This window comes from Lepisosteus oculatus, chromosome 17 (assembly GCF_040954835.1).
Source record: "Lepisosteus oculatus isolate fLepOcu1 chromosome 17, fLepOcu1.hap2, whole genome shotgun sequence".
NCBI classification, from domain to species: Eukaryota; Metazoa; Chordata; class Actinopteri; order Semionotiformes; family Lepisosteidae; genus Lepisosteus; species Lepisosteus oculatus.
The window spans coordinates 12,721,912-12,740,730 of NC_090712.1; the positions used below are offsets into that span (position 1 = coordinate 12,721,912).

At 36.4% G+C, this 18,819-nt stretch overlaps 1 protein-coding gene across 2 annotated transcripts; it reads left to right on the top strand.

Annotated features, from left to right (window-relative positions):
• Positions 1–1,243: 1,243 nt before the first annotated feature.
• Positions 1,244–17,770, top strand: fshr (follicle stimulating hormone receptor). Of its 2 annotated transcripts, none has more exons than XM_015363305.2 (10): positions 1,244–1,687; positions 6,501–6,572; positions 8,538–8,612; positions 10,432–10,506; positions 11,410–11,484; positions 11,975–12,055; positions 12,665–12,733; positions 12,821–12,895; positions 13,325–13,510; positions 13,809–17,770. In XM_015363305.2, exons 1-10 carry the CDS (start codon positions 1,536–1,538, stop codon positions 15,010–15,012), a joined length of 2,064 nt encoding a protein of 687 aa, XP_015218791.1. In that variant the 5' UTR covers positions 1,244–1,535; the 3' UTR covers positions 15,013–17,770. The 2 variants fall into 2 exon arrangements, with proteins under 2 accessions (XP_015218791.1, XP_015218792.1); XM_015363306.2 differs by having other exon boundaries at positions 12,668–12,733.
• The last annotated feature ends 1,049 nt before the right edge of the window (positions 17,771–18,819 follow it).

Here is an 18,819-nt window from a genome sequence, read left to right on the forward strand (position 1 = left end):
TCAACAATTATAAAGATCTTCCTGCCTGATCTATTTTTGGATTTAGAATTAAACTCTTCTGAGCCCTCAACCTGATTATTTTCTGTTTTCTTTTAATCTGGTAACGTTCCCAGGTGACCCTAGGCTTCACCCTTATAAAGCAGCTGCCCACTTACTATTATAATGAGCCAGAAGTACCTGACTATAGCAAAGCCAATAACTAAAGAATGATCTACAGTATAATTAGTTAACTGGAACATATCAGGGGAAACTAATTAATCAGTTGAGCCAAGATACCAGCTAGAAAAATAACAACATCCAAAAATTGAATGCTTTGTGAATTTTTGGAATGCCTGGTAAGACAGGTTTTGTTTATCCCACTTGGTTATGGGCAGCCTCCTGGCCATAGAATGAGGGTGTTTGAACCCCATTCGGAGAGGGGTAAACCAAGGAGAGGGTAGAGAGGAGGTGGAGGAGGGATGCTTGAGACTAATGCAAAGGAAATGTTTGTTCAATATATACTGTATAGAGCTAATTTCAGTAATGATAGTGATTATGTAATGAGATTTACTTATCTTTGTTATCCCTCCCAAATTTCAGTTAAGAACTTCCATATCTAAGTGATTCATTAGGTTGTATCTGTTTATTTAGATTGTTATGAACATTTGTTTTAAAAAAATCTGTTACACCATGAGATCAAACCTGAGAACTTTATGTGAAAAATACAATATAAAATACAATTTTATATTTTATTGTCAGGTTTTAATAAAATATTTGTCTTAAGACTTGTTCAGACAGCTGTAAGTTCATTGACTGTCTTGCAATGAGGTTTCCCATTTATTTTTGTCTGTGAGTTTCATAATAAGAATAGTGTGTGCTGAACAAAGTTCATTTTGCTCTTAACATGCACTGCTCCTTATTAAAGAACTAAGTGAAAGCCAAAAATTGACAAATATTTGCATATGCCAAAAAACGTTTTGTAATCACAGACAAAACTAGACAGCAAAATGGACTTTAAAGTGAAAGAAGTATGAGCCTGGTTATAACACTGTGTTCTTTTATATTTTAATGAACTATAATCAGAGATGGAACAGATCAGATACACAGAGTGTGTTGCCAAACATTTATAGGTAACATGAAGTCAGAAATTAGTGTCTTATCATTTTTGGAATTCCTCTGGTTTTTGAGGAGGTAATCTATCTCCACCATTTAGTGATGAATTCAGAATGAGGAAGAGAGGAGAAAAGCAAGAAAGGCACTTGCTCCTTATCAGAGTCCTTTCTCCCAAGGTCTCTGATGGGCTTGCTATATAACAAAGCTGGCTGCGTGCTCAGGATCTATTTATTCACTTGAACAATGTGTTGTTGTCTTTTTCGGTACCATTAGATGAAGATCTAGAAGAGCAAAACCAATCTGCAAAATTCTGGAATCTAATGATATATAACTGCAATATCAAAGTAGTGTTAATGCTTGTCAGCTGAAAAAAAGACGATCCACACATCACCGCTTTATACACAAAAACACAAAGAGACCAGATTTCTGTGGACGGAGACAGAATGATCCTGTTGTGGGTTTACTTTCTTTTGATAGGAATGCAATGCATTGAATGCCACGTCTGTGCAAGCAATGGGACAACCAGATCTTTCTCATGTGTGGGAATCAAAGTTCTACAGATGCCTACTGACATTCCACAGAACACGACCTATGTGTGAGTAAAATGCCTGTAACTAAAGACATAGAATCTCAATTGTGTTAAAATCAGTAAATAGCAACTGTTTGAATTTCTTGTTCTAATTGATGTAATTATCTTACATTTATTTATAGTAATATAAACATTAATATTTTAGCTTTTACAAACTATATCATATGATGACTGCTGGAATGAGTGAGTTTGAGTGAGTGATCTTTTCCAATTGTCTTATTTTTTCAAATTCAGTTGTTACTCCTGCAAATATATTTTAGCCAATATGGCTGACTGTAACTACTATTTTGTAAATGAATGGGTGGATGTTTATGGCTCTTTTAATTAAGGGAAAAAGCCTTGAACATCATGTGAAGAACAACATGATCATATTTTGATGACTTCATTTATAATGCTGCATAGCGTGTGAGTAGATAGTAAATAATCCAGCAGAAAACATCTTAAATTTTCCAGCCAGAAACTTTGCAAATATCACAGTATTCTTTTTTCAATTATACATTTCTGCTCAGTCTTTACCAAAAATAATGTTTAATTAGAAATATCACAGTGCTTAATGCTTTACCAAACCAGAACAGTACAGCAAAACTTCATAAACACTAATAACAGATCAAGTAAATGTGTTTTTCATTTTTATTTATGAGCACTTCTCAAGAAACTCATTTTTATCACCTCATGATAGGAAAGATTTATCTTGAGATGTATAGGATCCCACTCCAGACTTGACACAGGTTAATAATGGTTGTCACAGGGACTGTACATCTCCAAGTCCCCAGTTACTCAAAACCCCTAAAACTGGTCCAGGACATGGTGGGGAGAGTTTCTTGATTACTCTAGAGAGATCTGAGGAGTAAGTTTATATTATTAAACCAGTAATACCCCATTCCAATAAACCTCTAAGAGTTAATCATGTAAATTTAATAGCAACGGTGATTATACAATATATGGGAAGCCACTATGTATAATCTGGGTTCCTTGTGAAACAAATGTGGTCTAAAAACTATCATAAGTATCTCAATTTATTGTTCCCCAAGATTGAAAGATAATGGAAAGAAACTATCTTTCTGATGTATGAAGAACCTTTAAGATTTTTCCCACTTACTTTTGTTACTTACATTTCTTGAAACATTTCCACTCTCCTATCCAGTTTTTAATATTTCGTTTCATCTATATGCTTATATACTGTAGATGTTTTTTAGAGGAACCTTTTAGTTACAAAGCATTATAAAAAAGCATTATGAAAAAAGTTACAAAGCAGCAAGATTTATGTCACGTTTGACCAATGCAAGCTGGAGACTTTGTCAGTCTTTTGGCACTGTGAAAGCAATAATGATTTTTTCTTTGGTGTGTAACTCAGATTAATTCATAAGAGTTATTTATAAAATGTAGGTGTGGGGAAATTTTAGGAAGTCAACTACAATGATGATCTAAGGAGTACAAAAGACCTTCTAAGGAAATTAGAAAAAATAATAATAAAAAACACCTGGACGTTAAACAGAATAATTACATAAACATTATTTCTTCATTTAAATGAGTGGTACATTTTTAGCTGAGAGCAGTTTTCATTCTGAATATGCTGTGCTTTAAATCAAGCAAAGTCTTCCCAGCCCTGTTAAATCCCTATGTGTTAGAAATTAAATTCAAATGCCCCTAAGCTATATCTGACCCCCTTGAAAAAAAGATACAGAAACCTACCTAGTTCCATACGCAAAAGGCCCTTTTTTTTCTCAAGGCTCTGGGTTTTGGTCCTAAAGGACAAATGTATCAGGTGAAACACAGGATTAGAGTGCCTTTGGCTACTATATCAATAGTTTATATTACAATATTAAAAAAACATAGTAAAAAATACAGATGATGTCAAAGTTGTGGCAAAAACTGGACATAGCAAAATAAACATTCTTGATGAGAGATGGAGAGGATTTATATCAGGCCATTATTGAAGCTGCAAAAGAAACATCTATTTTTGATTATTTAAATACAAGAAAGTCTAAATTGTTATGCTCTGGTATTATTCAAAGCTAAGATAACTAACTGTTGTGGAATCAGAAGTATTTCGTTGGCATAGTACAGAAAATCAGTGCATTTATCTTTCATTGTGTGCAGTGACCATAAAGATATTAGAAATTCCAAGGAAATGTATTTAAAACTAATTTTGCCTGGTGTTTTTATGGTTTCATGATCAGAAAAAGGCAAAAAAATGAAAATATTTGTAAAAGGGAAAAACATGGGATAATCTGAACCTGAAGAGATTACTTCTTTCCAGATAGTAAACTGCTAGGTAACTGAAGGTCTTGCAGTGGTGACAGAAATTAATTAGCTGGGACTGCTGTGTATATAACAGGGAGCTGTAGATGCTGACTATGTAGAAAGATCACAGAGGTACATTAACTTCTCTGGTACACAGACTGCACAGAACAGAGAATCTATTTTCTTGTTTACAGCTAGTTTACAAAATTATCTGTCTAAACACCCAGTTCTCCAGTAATGTAATCTTACTCTAACAACAAATGTGAAGGATTGTTGTATGTGGTTTTCCAACTCCCATGTGTAAACACAGTGAGAAATTATTTGTTTTTCACCTGTTTGTTCAAGACAACTATTCATTTGTATACAGAGAACTAATTAATTAGCTCCCCCGAAATGGTGAAAGCAAACAGGTATGGTATTGCTGACCATGCAGTATTTAGTCATGAAACTGCACCATAGTATTTAGATATATTTAGTTTTCAAATTATTATTTTCCGAGTGCATTAAGAAATATTATGGTGTATGTTGCCATTTTAACATAATCACCATATTTTTTGAAGCACTATTCACTTGATTTGATTTAAATTCAATAACTTGTTTGCATTAAAAAATCTTGGAGAAGCTGAAACAAATTAAATTGCAACCTTTGAAAATGATAATTTCCTTCATACACTTACTGGCCACATTACGAATGCAAAAATGGAAGTCCATTGTTAAACACTGTTTCCAAAAAAATTAAACAACAAAAAAATCCTGCTACTTATTGTACAATGCACTAGAATACAGTAGGCATACGCTGCCACATGGCATATTTGACATGAAGCCTCTGTCAAACAAAATACTAAGTCTTCTTTGACCGGGTAATTTATAATTTAATGTTTCAATCTTTTTTTGTCTTGCACATTCCAGCTTGTCTATCCTCCCTCTTGCAATATAGCATTTAGAAGTATAGGTATTCCCCTCATTCACGATGCATTCTGCTCTAACAGGAAAAACAAAAACTGTCCCTAGCTTTTGCCATACTTGCTAGACTTCCATTATGTGGGAACACATGGCAAACTTCCCCATTATCAGGAAAAAACATTACCTATCAAATGAAACCGAGTGTTGCAAGTCAGAACTTGCAAGGGCAGTCAGATCTATGGGCAATGCTTCAATTCTTTCCATTCCTGTTAAGCCAATCACAATAAAGAACATATCACGCTCTCCATCTGGTCACGAGGCCAGGGTTCAAGTCTGTTGTTTTGGATTGTGGTAGTAATTCCACAAGTTGCACCCTAATATTAAGAACAACCCTAATAATGTGGGCAGACAGATGCAATTTCTTCTCTAGTTCAGTGAAAACAAAAATGTTCAAACTGGAATATTCCAGAGGAACGGATATTCAAGAGGGAAGGAATAGACGTTTTTCTGCAAAATGTAATTAATAATGTGGTTACTATTTTCTACCATAAGGTTCTCATGGACCAAAATAAGACATAAGAGGAAATTAGACAGCGTTATCAGGAAGTTATTTACAGCATGGGAAGATTCCCCACTCCCAGGATCACAGATCATTAGTGTAGAAACTGTTCCTTAAGTGATACTGGGACTTCTAGGAATAGGTGCAGCTTTTATTCACTATGATGAACCAGAGCTTGTTTTTCTAAAACTTTTGTAAATGTAAACTGTGTACAAGTCATTACAGAGCGAGAAACCAACTAGGGCAGAGGAGACAATGTATTAATATTTGAGAGTACAATGCTGTACAAGTGTCAAAGTTCAAAATGGCTTTCATCTGTTCAACTATCCAAAAAGTAAACTGCTCTTCAATTCCTTCCCTAGAGCTACTATTACAAAATGACTGGTATTTACTAATCAGGCTCTAGCTCAAAAGTCAGCTTCACTTCATTACGCCCTTCTGATATTCATAGTGGTCATTATGTCTCTGTCGATAAACATTGATAATACAGCTCTTTAGGTTATCTGTATTTGCCTGCAGTCAACTCTAAAATCTGACAGTAACCAAATATAACCTAACCCAATGTTAAGTACAGGGGGTTGAAACCTAAAAATACTTAAGAATTCTCAAAGCTTTTTTTACAGGTGATATTACTCAGATACATTAGGAATGAACAAAAAAAAATATCGTTGCCAGGGATTGAGAAACACAGAGTATGACAAGTACCATATCTCTTTTTGACAGGGAGAACAGATAAAAATGTCAATTCCGTTGGGAAGAAGAAAATATTTTTGTAGCTGATTTTATAGAAATATTTGCCCTTGAGTTTAATTTGTTTTTGCATGTTTTTGTTCTTCTTCATATGATACAGCACCCTCCTAACCACCTGACTGCAGTGATGTAAACACCAATTTGGGTGAAAGTACAGATCAGGAAATGACAGGCAAACACCTGTGGGCACTTAAGGGCTTTCATTCATGTTGGAAGGAGAGACTATTGATATTTCTGTTTAATTCTTACGAAAAACTGCTAAAAGCATCAGTAAGGCCTCAGAAATACTGTAAATAAGAGTTCTATTACCTTTGCAATATGAAAAAGTTGCTCACATACAGTACTTATTACTTTTGTTCCTAGGGAAATTAAGATGACCAAGTTGAAAGTGATCCCGAGTGAAGCCTTCTCTGGACTCACCGACCTGTACAGAATGTATGTATAAGAAGATAAAAGAATATACAGCATACTGTAGCTATAAAGTATAATTTACTGTACTTGAGATACAATTGGGAGAATTATTTATGGTGCACTTAATACAAGGAATTTATTCAGCTCTATTTCAAAGTTCATACAAAGACAGTTTCTAATAAAAATAACTTTTTTTTCAAAACAAGGTAAATCACAGGATTCCAAAGTTACTTATATTAAAAGATTGTTTTCATTTTTTCATTTCAGAAGTTAATGAATAGGTCTTTGTGGGGTATTATTTATTACTTGCTTTTTGTATATATGTTATACTGTATTTGTTTAATTTTATTTGACTGTAGTTAATTGTAGCAGATATGCAAAAGTGATGCTACAGTATACCTTGCTGCTGTGTGCATTTGTGATCAGAAAGACCTGAGAGCCTGGTTATAAGTCTGCCAGGTTAAACATACTGTAGTTTCCTGCTCAAGAATAAGCCTTTTGGCTGTTAATCAGAGAAAATGCTGTCGGTGAAAGCTGCACCACACCTCCAGAAGGTGTTTACTGTTGTAGATGCTCACAGAGTGAATTAAAGTGCATGGCCCCACAAGGCACATTTCAGAGGTTGTGTGTGTGCTGTCCTCATCCATCCTGTGCTGGTTCAAGAACGTGATGTGCTGCTTTGAAGCCGTAAACCGACAGAATGGGGACATCAGAAAAAAAAAACAGCATCGGTTCAATTTTTGAACAAAAACTCGTCTAAAAATGAGAAATCGTTTATGTACGAAAAATCAACAAAATGTGGCAGCTGCCATTGGTTCTAATAAACCTAATTACAAAAAGAGCAGTGATACTTATGAGTGTTGCAAAAGATTTAGGGTACATGATTTGTAAATATTGAGATAAGATTTTATTTATCATAAATGTTTAGTCTTTGATACAGAACATGATGTGTAGCACAGATCTAAAAAACATTTGATATGTATCACAGAAATAGAATGGTTATGCCTAGAAAAGAAGGAATGCCATGTCTGGCTATAACTGCACCACGAAACACTGAGAAAGGAAAAGTAGAGTCTGGGAAGAAGCAGTTTTAATGAGTACTTACAGAAACTGTCATAATGTGGAAACCATTCACAGCCACTTTTAACAAATAATAAATCTTGCTGCAGAAAATGATTGTATGGATAAGTGTAAGGTATTTCGAAAGCCTGGGAATTGCCAGTGTAGTTATCAATACAGCTTGAAGATTCAGAATGTTTTTTTTTATCTGCTCGTTTGATTGTGACCCCCTTTCCAGAAAAATCAAACCTTAAGCACCAGGATGCAGGACTCAATACAGTGACATCAATAAAGTCTTCAAGGGGTAAATAAAATAAATGGAACAAAGAGACTAATTTGATTGAAACAATCTATGACCTTTTCTGCCTAGCCTATAACGAGGCCTTATCCCTTTCTTAATAATCCCAGAGTCCCTGATAAGGCAAGGGACTCAAAGCAAGCTATCCCTATAGACTGCAAGTCCATAAACCTTCTTCGTGGTCATTATTTGAATTACTGTGAAGTTAAGCAAACTGTGATTTCAGTACAAGAAAGAAAAGTAATTGGGCATTATCAGTACTTAAACTAATTACATTATATACTGAACATCAAAAGGAACAGAAATGACATAAGTAAATTCAATATTATGATTAACATTTGTCAATAACAGGGTTGATCAAACATGAAACGCAAAGGATTGTAGCATGTGTCCACTGCTGGAAGAAATATAAACATTCCTCAGTAGAGTGTGACAAGGACGTGCCTGTTCACTGGTTGATGTGCCCTAAATGCCACATGTAATCCCAATTTATCCCACAGATCTTCAGTGAGGCTCAGGTCTGGCAAGCATAACATGCACTGTTGCATGAGCAGCATAAGGATGTGTCTTTTCTCAAATTCATTAAAAATATCTGCATACAATTCCTTTCTCATGACTGTTCTGTTCCCCAGTGTTATCACAGAGAATTTTGCACTGGAAGAGATAGGACACCGTGTCTTTAGAAATCTCCCAGGACTGCTGGAAATGTAAGTAAGAAAAGACCACCAGGTCAGCCAAAGTTACAACAACATGCTTATTCTGAGGTGTTGGTACTTATTCCACAATAATACATTCTGGATTGAGGGATGTCCTTCATATTACATACAGTTGCAGGCACTCTTAAACACAGGCAAAAATACAGAGAGGAAGGCTTGTTTTGCTACAATGCTCCCATTGTCTTGCCGTTTCACAGTTGTAGATAAAGTTTTAAAAAGGAACAGACACTATGACAGAATGTGCCACAGAGATAGTGAGAAAATGATTAAAGTTAAGGTCAGGGATAGAAGAGCATGGGATATGTAATTCTGTGAAGGCAACAGGATGAAGTCTTGAGCATTTGTGCTCATGATGGGACTCATCTGCAGCAGGACTACGCAGCCTTCACCCCTTCCAGCTCAGTCCAATGTTGTACTGTGATATAACCAGCTACTTCATTGCTATTTTCATCCTGCTAATTATCTTAAATAATTCAATATCTTTTTGTAGTAAACTGTAAAATGGGGTTGATTGGAAGGGATGCAAGTTGAGTCACCTTCATGTAAAGCATAACAAAACAACATGCCTCAAGGCAGTCTGATACTCTTTCATTGAGATGGTTTGCAGAAATCCCGCTGTCCTTCTTTGCATATTAAATAAAGTGATAAAAACAGTAAATATGTCTACAACCTCCTCTTAAGATTACTGAGAGTGTGCTGTGAACAGTGCAACACATTCATGTAATTTTATCACAACAAAAAAACATAACAGCTGCTGACCTCCCCTTCTGAAATCACTTCGACATCATTTCACTCTGTGTATTGCTGTAGAGGCAAGCTTATGTAGCTGAGTTAGCTAAAATGAGGCCTACTACATGAATATTTTGTGCCCTACTCAAATCTAGACTTTCTGCTCTATGTCTATTTCTTACTATCCATGTCTGCGAATCAATGAAATCTGATACCTGTACCCCTGCCTACTGCCACTGTTTTCTGCTGCTGTTAAAACTATTTTTAAAAATTCAAGTAATTAAAACTACCATCCTATTTCCAACTTACTTTTTCTCACAGAACTAATATAACAGGGGTGGTATCTAAGGTGCAATTTAATGTTATACCTTTTTAGTTTAGGTTTCACACAGAGACACAAGCTGAATTTACAGCACCCTTGTCCATTAGAGACTCTGTAACTGTTGACATTTTTAAAACTTGCTCAGAATCCTACCATTTTATTATAGCTTTTAGTGTACAATTTAGTTTTATCTTGGGTCTGTTGGATCAATTTATTGTGCTCTTCCTTTTTATTTCTTCTTTGAGTTATACACATATGTTATTTTACAGCACTCTGAGTTTTTTTTTAATTCTTGGAAATAAAATGTATTATTAGAGATCGTCAGGAACAGAATGCCTTCCTTAATGGAACCTTGTCATGGTAAATCTCAATGATTTATTTTCCAATTTGGTATTGTTTGACCATTCCTGCTCTCAGTTCAGTATGTACTGTAGTTAAATTTGCCCCCCCTTATAGGTTTAGGGGGTGGAATAATGTTTGATTTTATGTTTACCACTATCCATTATTAGAAATTTTTACTTTCTTGTCATGATACATCACAGCAAACACGAAGTATGTAGCAGGATATTGTCAGAAGTCATATGTTATGTTATTCTTTCTGATACTTGTTGATAGCAACAATGTTGTATTTGTTGTTCATGAAAGCTGATGTGTGAAATAAAGACGACATGGTGCATCTGACATGAAGTGTAAGTTGATGAAACTTCAATTTGTAGCATGCACTTATATTAATAACTTGTTATTCTTTATTGTTTTCAGAACAATTGCTAAGTCAATAAACCTTGTTATCATTCACAAAGATGCTTTCTGGAATCTACCAAATCTAAAATATCTGTAAGTACTATTTATAGGTTTTTGGTTGACATCTTAAAGCACTCCTAAAATCTCTGTTTTCATCATAAGATGCATTGTTTTTTGCATTTACAAATACAGATGTTTGCACACAATGTTTCCTACAAATAATTGATTTACATATTTACAAAAGAAATCTCAGAAATCCCAAAAATTACTTGGCCCAAAGAGCAGGTTCAAAATGGGACTCACCCCTAATCCATGGGGTGGATTATGTCATTATGGTACAGTCAGGTCATGCTTTGATTTCTTACTACTTAAGGATAGCAATTAATTTCCATTAAATTTCTCAATGAAGCATTCTTTGAGGTGGTCTTCCTGCTGTTAAACATCTGCTAGTCCTCCATTGATCTCCTAATTGATTTGGTTACACTGGATGGTTACTTTTAAAAACAACATTTTCCGAGAAGGTACAAATGAATCTAGTCAGTAAAGCTTTTGCTTTTGTATGTGAAATCTCAAGGAGGTCCATGCTTTGGTGTCATGTTTTATATTTCTTTTTTCCTTACAGCTTGCTTGGGAATGGGGGAAAAGTTGAGGGCAGGGTTGGTTAGTTATTTTTGTGTTTGCATATACATGTACAGACGTTGGACTTAATAATCTTAAGTGATGCACTTTGTTTTCATCTTGATATTGCCTGAGAAATAATAGATTTAAAGACTGAAAATGCAGAGAGACAGGGTTTGTCTGGTTTTAATCCCAGTCATGTCACATCCTGCTTTCCCACAGGAACCTTGTAAAGAGGTTTGCATCTTTGAAGATCTTGGATTCACCAACTGAGCATGTAGCACAAAAAAATGCTAGATTTCGTATATTATCAGGAGGACGAACATTTGTGAGGTTGATCTTAAGATTTTTCCTTTTCTGTTAATCTTTTTTTTTCAGAACCATATCAAACACTGGACTCAAGATTCTGCCAGATTTCTCAAAAATTACTTCCAGACAACATGGGTTTTTATTGTAAGCTATTCCTTTGTGTCACACAAAAAAAGACAGTTCATAAAATATATGGACAGCGTACATGTGGTTCCGAGCATAAAAGGAAGGGAGAAAGCAAGGCTTTGATGTGGCTGGAAAATTGATCTTAACTGCTGGGAACTGAATCCTGTATACTGGTTATCACAGCTTCACTCCTCACAAGCAGTACAAGTACTGATTCACAAGGGCTGCATATTGTCATGGGCCTTAAAAACTGCTAGTTTCACATGTGATTTGATCTTCCTTATTTAGTAGCATTGAGTATATGAGATGAGTTCACTGTGTTCTCAGTAGTGTTTATCTATCTAGCACTAACTAACAGAATTAAGACTCTTCACAATCATAAATGAGTAGAACATAAATGCTATTGAAAGGCCTTTTAAACAATCTCAGTAAAATGTAGCAAAAGAAAAAAGGAGATGGTGACAATGTAAGATTAAGTTTTAAATTGAACATTTTCTTTTATTTTTAGTGATCTCCAGGATAATACAAATATAGAACTTATTCCTCCGGATGCCTTCCTGGGACTGAGCAATGATTACATATCTGAGCTGTAAGTTTACTGACTGCATCTTCTAGATTTAATTAAACCATGGTTGCAAATGAGAGGAAACCATTTAGTCTGCTTTGCTCCTTAGGTGCTTTAGTATTTTATTCAGTTTTCCCTTGAAGGAACCCAGAACGTGGGACTCAAACATGCAAGTAAGCATTTCATTTACTCAAGTACATGTGATATTAAACTTGGGATGCTTGTTCCAGATATTCACAGGCCTTTGTATGAAGAATATTTTCTGTCGAAAATAGAATCCCTTCAGTTTCCATTTGTGAACACTTATCCTTGCTTCACAATAATTCCACATGTTGACCTACAGTATTTGTATACATTGGGATTTTAAATAAATCTCCTCTCAGTCTACTTTGTTCGGGAGTTAAGGGAGATGATCATCTCAGGATTCTTTGTGAATTTATACCTCAAATATCTTCATCTGATCACAGCAGGACACCTTAAATTACAATAATTTGACTCTCAATGTAAAAGCAGAAAAAGGACTATACATTTTTTCAGTTGTTTTTAGTTTTTTATCAGAAGCTATTTCCACTAATTTTCTGTACTGTGGGACCCTGTTGGTGAAATGAATCTTACAGCTCTCTCCTGTTACAGCAGGCTGACTAAGAATGGGATTAATGAAGTGCAGAGCCACGCATTTAATGGCACCAAACTGGAAAAGCTGTAAGTTTCACTCGATATAATGTAACCAGGTAACATTTGGCAGAGGAGTTCTGTAATGGGTGTTAACTTAGCTTTATGTTTTTTCAGCTTTCTCACAGGAAATGTAAATCTTCGAAAAATACACAATGATGCCTTCCAGGGAGCACAGGGTCCTGTTGTTCTGTAAGTGGCAGTGACTCATTTCATTCTCAGAATCCATAGATTTGAAACATTCCTAAAAGGTCAATCCCAATCCAACAAAAACACATGCAAATCAAACAACACAGAAGGTGTACAAACAAATAGAGCATGAAAAGATTAGTCACAAGATTTCAGGGTATATATTTAACCTATTAGAGTACAACCAGCATTAGACTTGTTTAGCCCTCTATGTTATGAGAAATTATAGAGACATGGTTGGTAACATTATTTATTCTTCTTCTACTGAAAAATCATCTGTAAATACCTAACAATTTTCATAGACTCTTGAAAGTTTTAATTGACCTTTAGAAAATGCACAAAGCTCAAAGTAGATTTAAAATTTTGTGTTTAATTCTCTCTGTGTTATTAAAACTGTTAGCAAACTAATTATATGTTTTCTTGACCATATAGAGATATTTCCAGTACAAGCATCAGCATTCTGCCAAAGAACATGCTGAAGAGTATTAAAAAGTTCAGTGCTACCTCCACTTACAATCTAAAAAAGCTGCCCAACTTAGATATCTTTACTGAACTGATCGAAGCCAACTTGACCTATCCTAGCCATTGCTGTGCATTTGCAAACTGGAAAAAAAATCAGTAAGTATTTTATTGCTACTGTACAATGAACAACCCAAGGCTTCATTTTAAAAAGATTTTAAAATTGTGATATTTATAACGTTTTCTTTGGAGCCTTTATTAGAATATTTGTAAACTGTGTACCCTCCAGGCATAGAAATTTGACCTTCCATCACTGTTGTCTTCATCTTCAGTGTTATTAGCAAACAACTTAAGCATGTCAATACAGTAGTTGTGTTATTTTCCCCCATTTGTATTGTGTTCTGTTGTAAATTATCTTATTACAGTGTGAAATTACAATGTAGATTCTATTTTCCAGGTCAGCAAAAAATCCAATGTGCAACATTCCCCACATAGACCAAGATGAGCCTGGCTGGTACAATGAGCACTGCAGGAAAGTGACTGAAGTAACGTGCTACCCCAGACCAGATGACTTCAATCCCTGTGAAGACATAATGGGACATACCTACCTCAGAGTATCAATATGGTCGATAAGCATCTTGGCCATAACAGGCAATCTTGTTGTGCTCATCGTGCTAATGACCAGCCGGTACAAACTAACAGTGCCCCGTTTCCTCATGTGTAACTTGGCCTTTGCAGATCTCTGCATGGGGATTTACCTGCTGATTATTGCTTCTGTGGACATCCACACTAAGTCACAGTACTACAACTACGGCATAGACTGGCAGACTGGCTTGGGGTGCAGTACTGCAGGCTTCTTAACCGTGTTTGCCAGCGAGTTCTCAATGTACACGCTCACCATGATCACCCTAGAAAGGTGGCACACCATCACCTACGCGATGCAGCTGGAAAGAAAGCTGCGCCTGTGGCACGCCTGCGCCATGATGCTGAGTGGGTGGGTGCTGTCTTTCTTGATAGCACTCCTCCCCATTGTGGGGGTGAGCAGCTACATGAAAGTCAGCATCTGCCTGCCCATGGATATTGACACGCCCCATTCTCAGGCCTACATCATGTTCATCCTGCTGCTGAACGTCATCGCCTTCTTCGCTATTTGCATCTGCTACTTGAAAATCTACCTGACGGTTCGGAACCCCAGTTTTGTCTCGGCGAGCAGTGACACACGGATCGCTAAGCGCATGGCCATTTTGATTTTCACAAACTTCATCTGCATGGCGCCCATTTCCTTCTTTGCCATCTCCGCCTCCCTGAAGCTGCCCCTCATCACTGTCTCCAATTCCAAGATCCTGCTGGTCCTGTTTTATCCCATCAACTCCTGCTGCAACCCCTTCCTCTACGCCATCTTCACCAAAAGCTTTAAAAGGGACTTCTTCATTCTGATGAGTCAATTCGGGTGCTTTAAAAAACAGGCCCACATATACAGAACAGAGACATCTTCAGCTCACTACTCCAACAACAGAAATGGAACATGGGTTTCCACCCTGAAAACCAGTGAAGCCACCTTGTATTCACTGGTTCCTCTGGACCCTCAGCACAACACTCCAGGGAGAGCTACAGTCAGCAAAGGAAACAAAGGTGATGCACCACAATCACCTGTTCAATGATTGAGTACACAGGGCAACATGAGGCTGATTTTCAGATCTTTTTTCCTGGCACTGCTCTTTCGAGGATTGAATACTCTTTCCTTAAACATCTAAACTCCACACTTAAAAAATGAACTAGTGTCCTTCTGCTATTGACATTGAGCTGAATATGCAGAACATTTTGGTCTTCATCTGGAAAAGGCTGTTGCTGTTCCCCACGATTGTTGAACATAATATTCGTTTCCAGGTTATGGTTCTGGATTATCTTTATTATTCCTGCATCCTGAAGTGACTGACATTTTTTCCCGGTATTATTTAAATACCAAATACTTAAAGACGTACTGTATTTTTTAGTTTTAACTACACTTTTAAATGGAACTTTCTTGTTGTGCCAACAATATTTTCTTATTCATGAGTATTACTTATTCGGCACTCCATTCTGTCTGATGGCATGTGTCCTGGATCCAGGCAAACCAACATAATACAGACGTCTTAAGGAAAGGTACACTTACAAAATAACTAAATCTTCTGCCTCCAAGGCACATTAAATTTTTAGTTCTGTTTTAACAAGCTGTACAGTATGTGACAACTTAAAACGTAATGGTGTATACTTTGATTAATATTTTCAGCCTCTATTTGTTTTGTGGTGTGTATATAGTGAATTTACTTTTTGTGTGGTGCTTTCATTAAAGCCTGTCTGTGGAGGCTGGGAGTTTGCAGTGAAGAAAAGAGGACAAGATCTGCCGGCAACTGTTTCTACTCTCAGCTGACACAGGACATTTTTTATCTTTTCAATCAGGTCAAGGGAAGTCATATTTGGACAGGCAGCTTTAAAACATGACATAATGTGCTCAGGATTATAATCTGATTAAAGTCTGGGGTAGATTTACATTAACAATAAATGCAAATGGTTCAATTTGTCTTTTGCTGTTTTTCCTATTGTAAGTGTGCATACATGTGTATAAGTGTATTAAAATTTAGTTTTGCAAATTAGGACTCAACTTCTTCAGCAAATATTTTTTTTTTTCTGAGGAACAATTTCAGATGAGAAATGTGTTCAATAAATTCATGTAAAAACCTGTATTTTTATAATTAGCTTTTATATTCCTCTCCTAGGACAGAATCTTGAAGTTAGCAATGTTCCCACAGTGAATTAAAACATTTGGCTTTTCTGTGATTTAACTGGAGAGGTCAGATGCTTGACCCCCATAGAAAAAACCAAATGCACAATGAGACTTACATTTTAAGACAGTTTTTTAATGGATTTCCTCAACTTGCTGAGCTCTCTTACCCCAGCTAGGTAATACGGACTCGTGTAGGCTTTTGATATGTACAATACATTAATATACACTGTATGCAGTCATTTATTTACAAAGCAAACGTGCAAATCTTTGTGCATGCTCTACAGCATGTGATGTGTGATAGTGGTGTTTAAATTACTGGAACTGGGGATGCATCAAAATGCAGTAATACGTAATTGCTAGAACATGCTAGTCATCCATTTCATTCAATGTTCATATCTCCGACGCTTCTTATTCACCACATCTTGCACATTAAAGGTCATTGTGACCTGACAGTGAAATTCACGCCGTTAGTAATTATGGAGATGGAGACTGTAAGGAAGACAGGCAAAAGTAGAAAATAAGTTTAAACTTTTTAAATGCGGTCATTACAGGCTATAAAAGCGCACACCTTTATGATACAAGATCAAAACCATGACAACTGGGATTGTTAGAACTTTATAACATGGGAAGGGAAAAATACAGCAACAAAACTAAGCTGATGTAAATGCTTCTTGTTTCATTACTTTTACTTTGGGATCATTAAACTGCTTTTCATGTATTTTTGTTTTCTGAGAAGATCATGCCTCTAGTTCATTGTGTGATATTTGTCAATATGTTGCTTTTTAAAAAGATTGCCCTACTTATTTTACTGCAGCTCCTAACAAAATAAACACTGTGTGTCTTATCCTGTACAATAAAACGTAACTAGACCCATGAGTCCACAGTCAGTTCTTAAGAAAGGGATTTAAGAAAGATAAGCTCATATACTAGCTTGTAATAAGTGCAATTGTAAAATGAACAGAAGTTGACAGTCTTATAAAAATATATTTTAAAAAAAAACTCTCCCAGAAAATAACATCTAATGTCAAAGATAAAGTATATTTGAAACAGGTCAAAGAATCTTCTTTAAGAGACATCAAAGAAATAAGAATGGAACATTTTATGTCAATTTGTTCTATTTTCATCCTGTTGGATTTATGGGGCAGGCAGCTTTGCGTGCTAAGCCAAAATATGACCTAATTGTTGATTGTGTCTCTTTGATCAAAAACCACAGCTAATTTTGTTTGAATCCTTTAGACTTCTGTCAGCTGCCTTGGTAGAATGGGAATCCGAAACACATAAACACGTTATCATTGTGAAACAACACTCACTGTGTTTATCTGTCTAATAATCCCAAGTTTAAGAACCTTCTCTCTTAGCTGTTTAAGGTGTTTCTGTTTTACACCCTTAGTGTGTTTAAAATGTGTTGCTAATGTCTTTAACATTTCAAAATGATCTGTACAGCCTGCTATATTAAGTACTCTCATGATTATTGATTTTGATTCATCTGGTTTTTCCTTTTCCAAACTCTACTTATCCTTTCTGTAATCCCTGAAGTGGAACAGCTTTTCTTTCTGTACAAAATATTTAATTGTAATATTCCTTTCTCTGCCTTGTGCTGCCTGAGAAAGGGGGTTGTGTGATAACTTTAAAGACAGATCCCACATAAAATCTGATCCACTGCCTCTAAAGGAGTAAGCATTTGAATAACATCAGTATCAGATGCCTTTTTGGACTATGATGTGTGGCAGATTGCCGTGTCAGAGAATGCACTGACCACAGGGTAAATGTAGAGATACAGCCTCATGACTAAACCTGTGCATATTATGCCTGTTATTGATTATGATGTCATGTTAATTGAAAGAAATATAGCATTAATCAAACATGTTTAGACCGCATATAAAGGTGTATCAATTTCACAAAGGGCTGAGAGAAGCAGATGCAGCGGATCATGATTTGGCTGAATTTGGAGCCAAAATGAAACTATATTAACCTTACTTATAGTCAGGGTCAGCAAATGTGCGTTAGAGATTCTCACATGCAAAGATCTGCTGAGCCATGTTGCCTTAGTTTGGAACCCAAAAATGGTGGCACGGTGATGAGATAGTGGCCCCTAGTGACCAGCCAAGGTAGTACAGAAGAAATCTTTAACAGATGTTTCTAGTGCAGTACAGAAAATTGCTGGAGGTGCAGATGACTGCTGAACAGTGCAAGGCTAATGAGGCCTGGAGGGCTGAGATCAGGAGATGGGTACAGCAGGTGTAGAGGGCTCTGTAGTAGTCACTGGCAAGTGCCAGGCATTAAGGTGGATTCATTACAAACCTCTGGAATTTTTTTGTGGGCTGCCAGAGCTCTGGTGCTTGGAGGTTCAACCAGACACATTCTTAGAAAGGATTGGTTAATCCCCAGGGAACGGACTGGGTCTTGCCCCAAGAGAAGCAAAAATCCTAGCTACAGGAGGGGAGGAGTGGAACTACTCAACTCAGATGAAGAACAAGCGCCCTCAACAGAATGAGACAAAAATGAGGGACATTTGGCAGGCAGTGGAGAACAACTTCCCTGGCTGCTTGGTTACTGGCTGGAACTCCCTCTTACAGCGGGCTTTCATTGACCTGGTAGGGTTGAGCCGGTGGCGAATGTGTGAGGCAGATTGCCTGGTCAGACGGGGCTCTGACACCTGGAGACGCCCTCAAAGTCTAAACACAAATTTAGCTGTGCTGTGATT

Coding starts and splice junctions, on each gene's coding strand:
- fshr (XM_015363305.2), top strand. CDS start 1,536: ATGATCCTGTTGTGGGTTTACTTTCTTTTGATAGGAATGCAATGCATT. Junction 1,688..6,500: donor CCACAGAACACGACCTATGT/GTGAGTAAAATG, acceptor TTTTGTTCCTAG/GGAAATTAAGATGACCAAGT. Junction 6,573..8,537: donor CTCACCGACCTGTACAGAAT/GTATGTATAAGA, acceptor TCTGTTCCCCAG/TGTTATCACAGAGAATTTTG.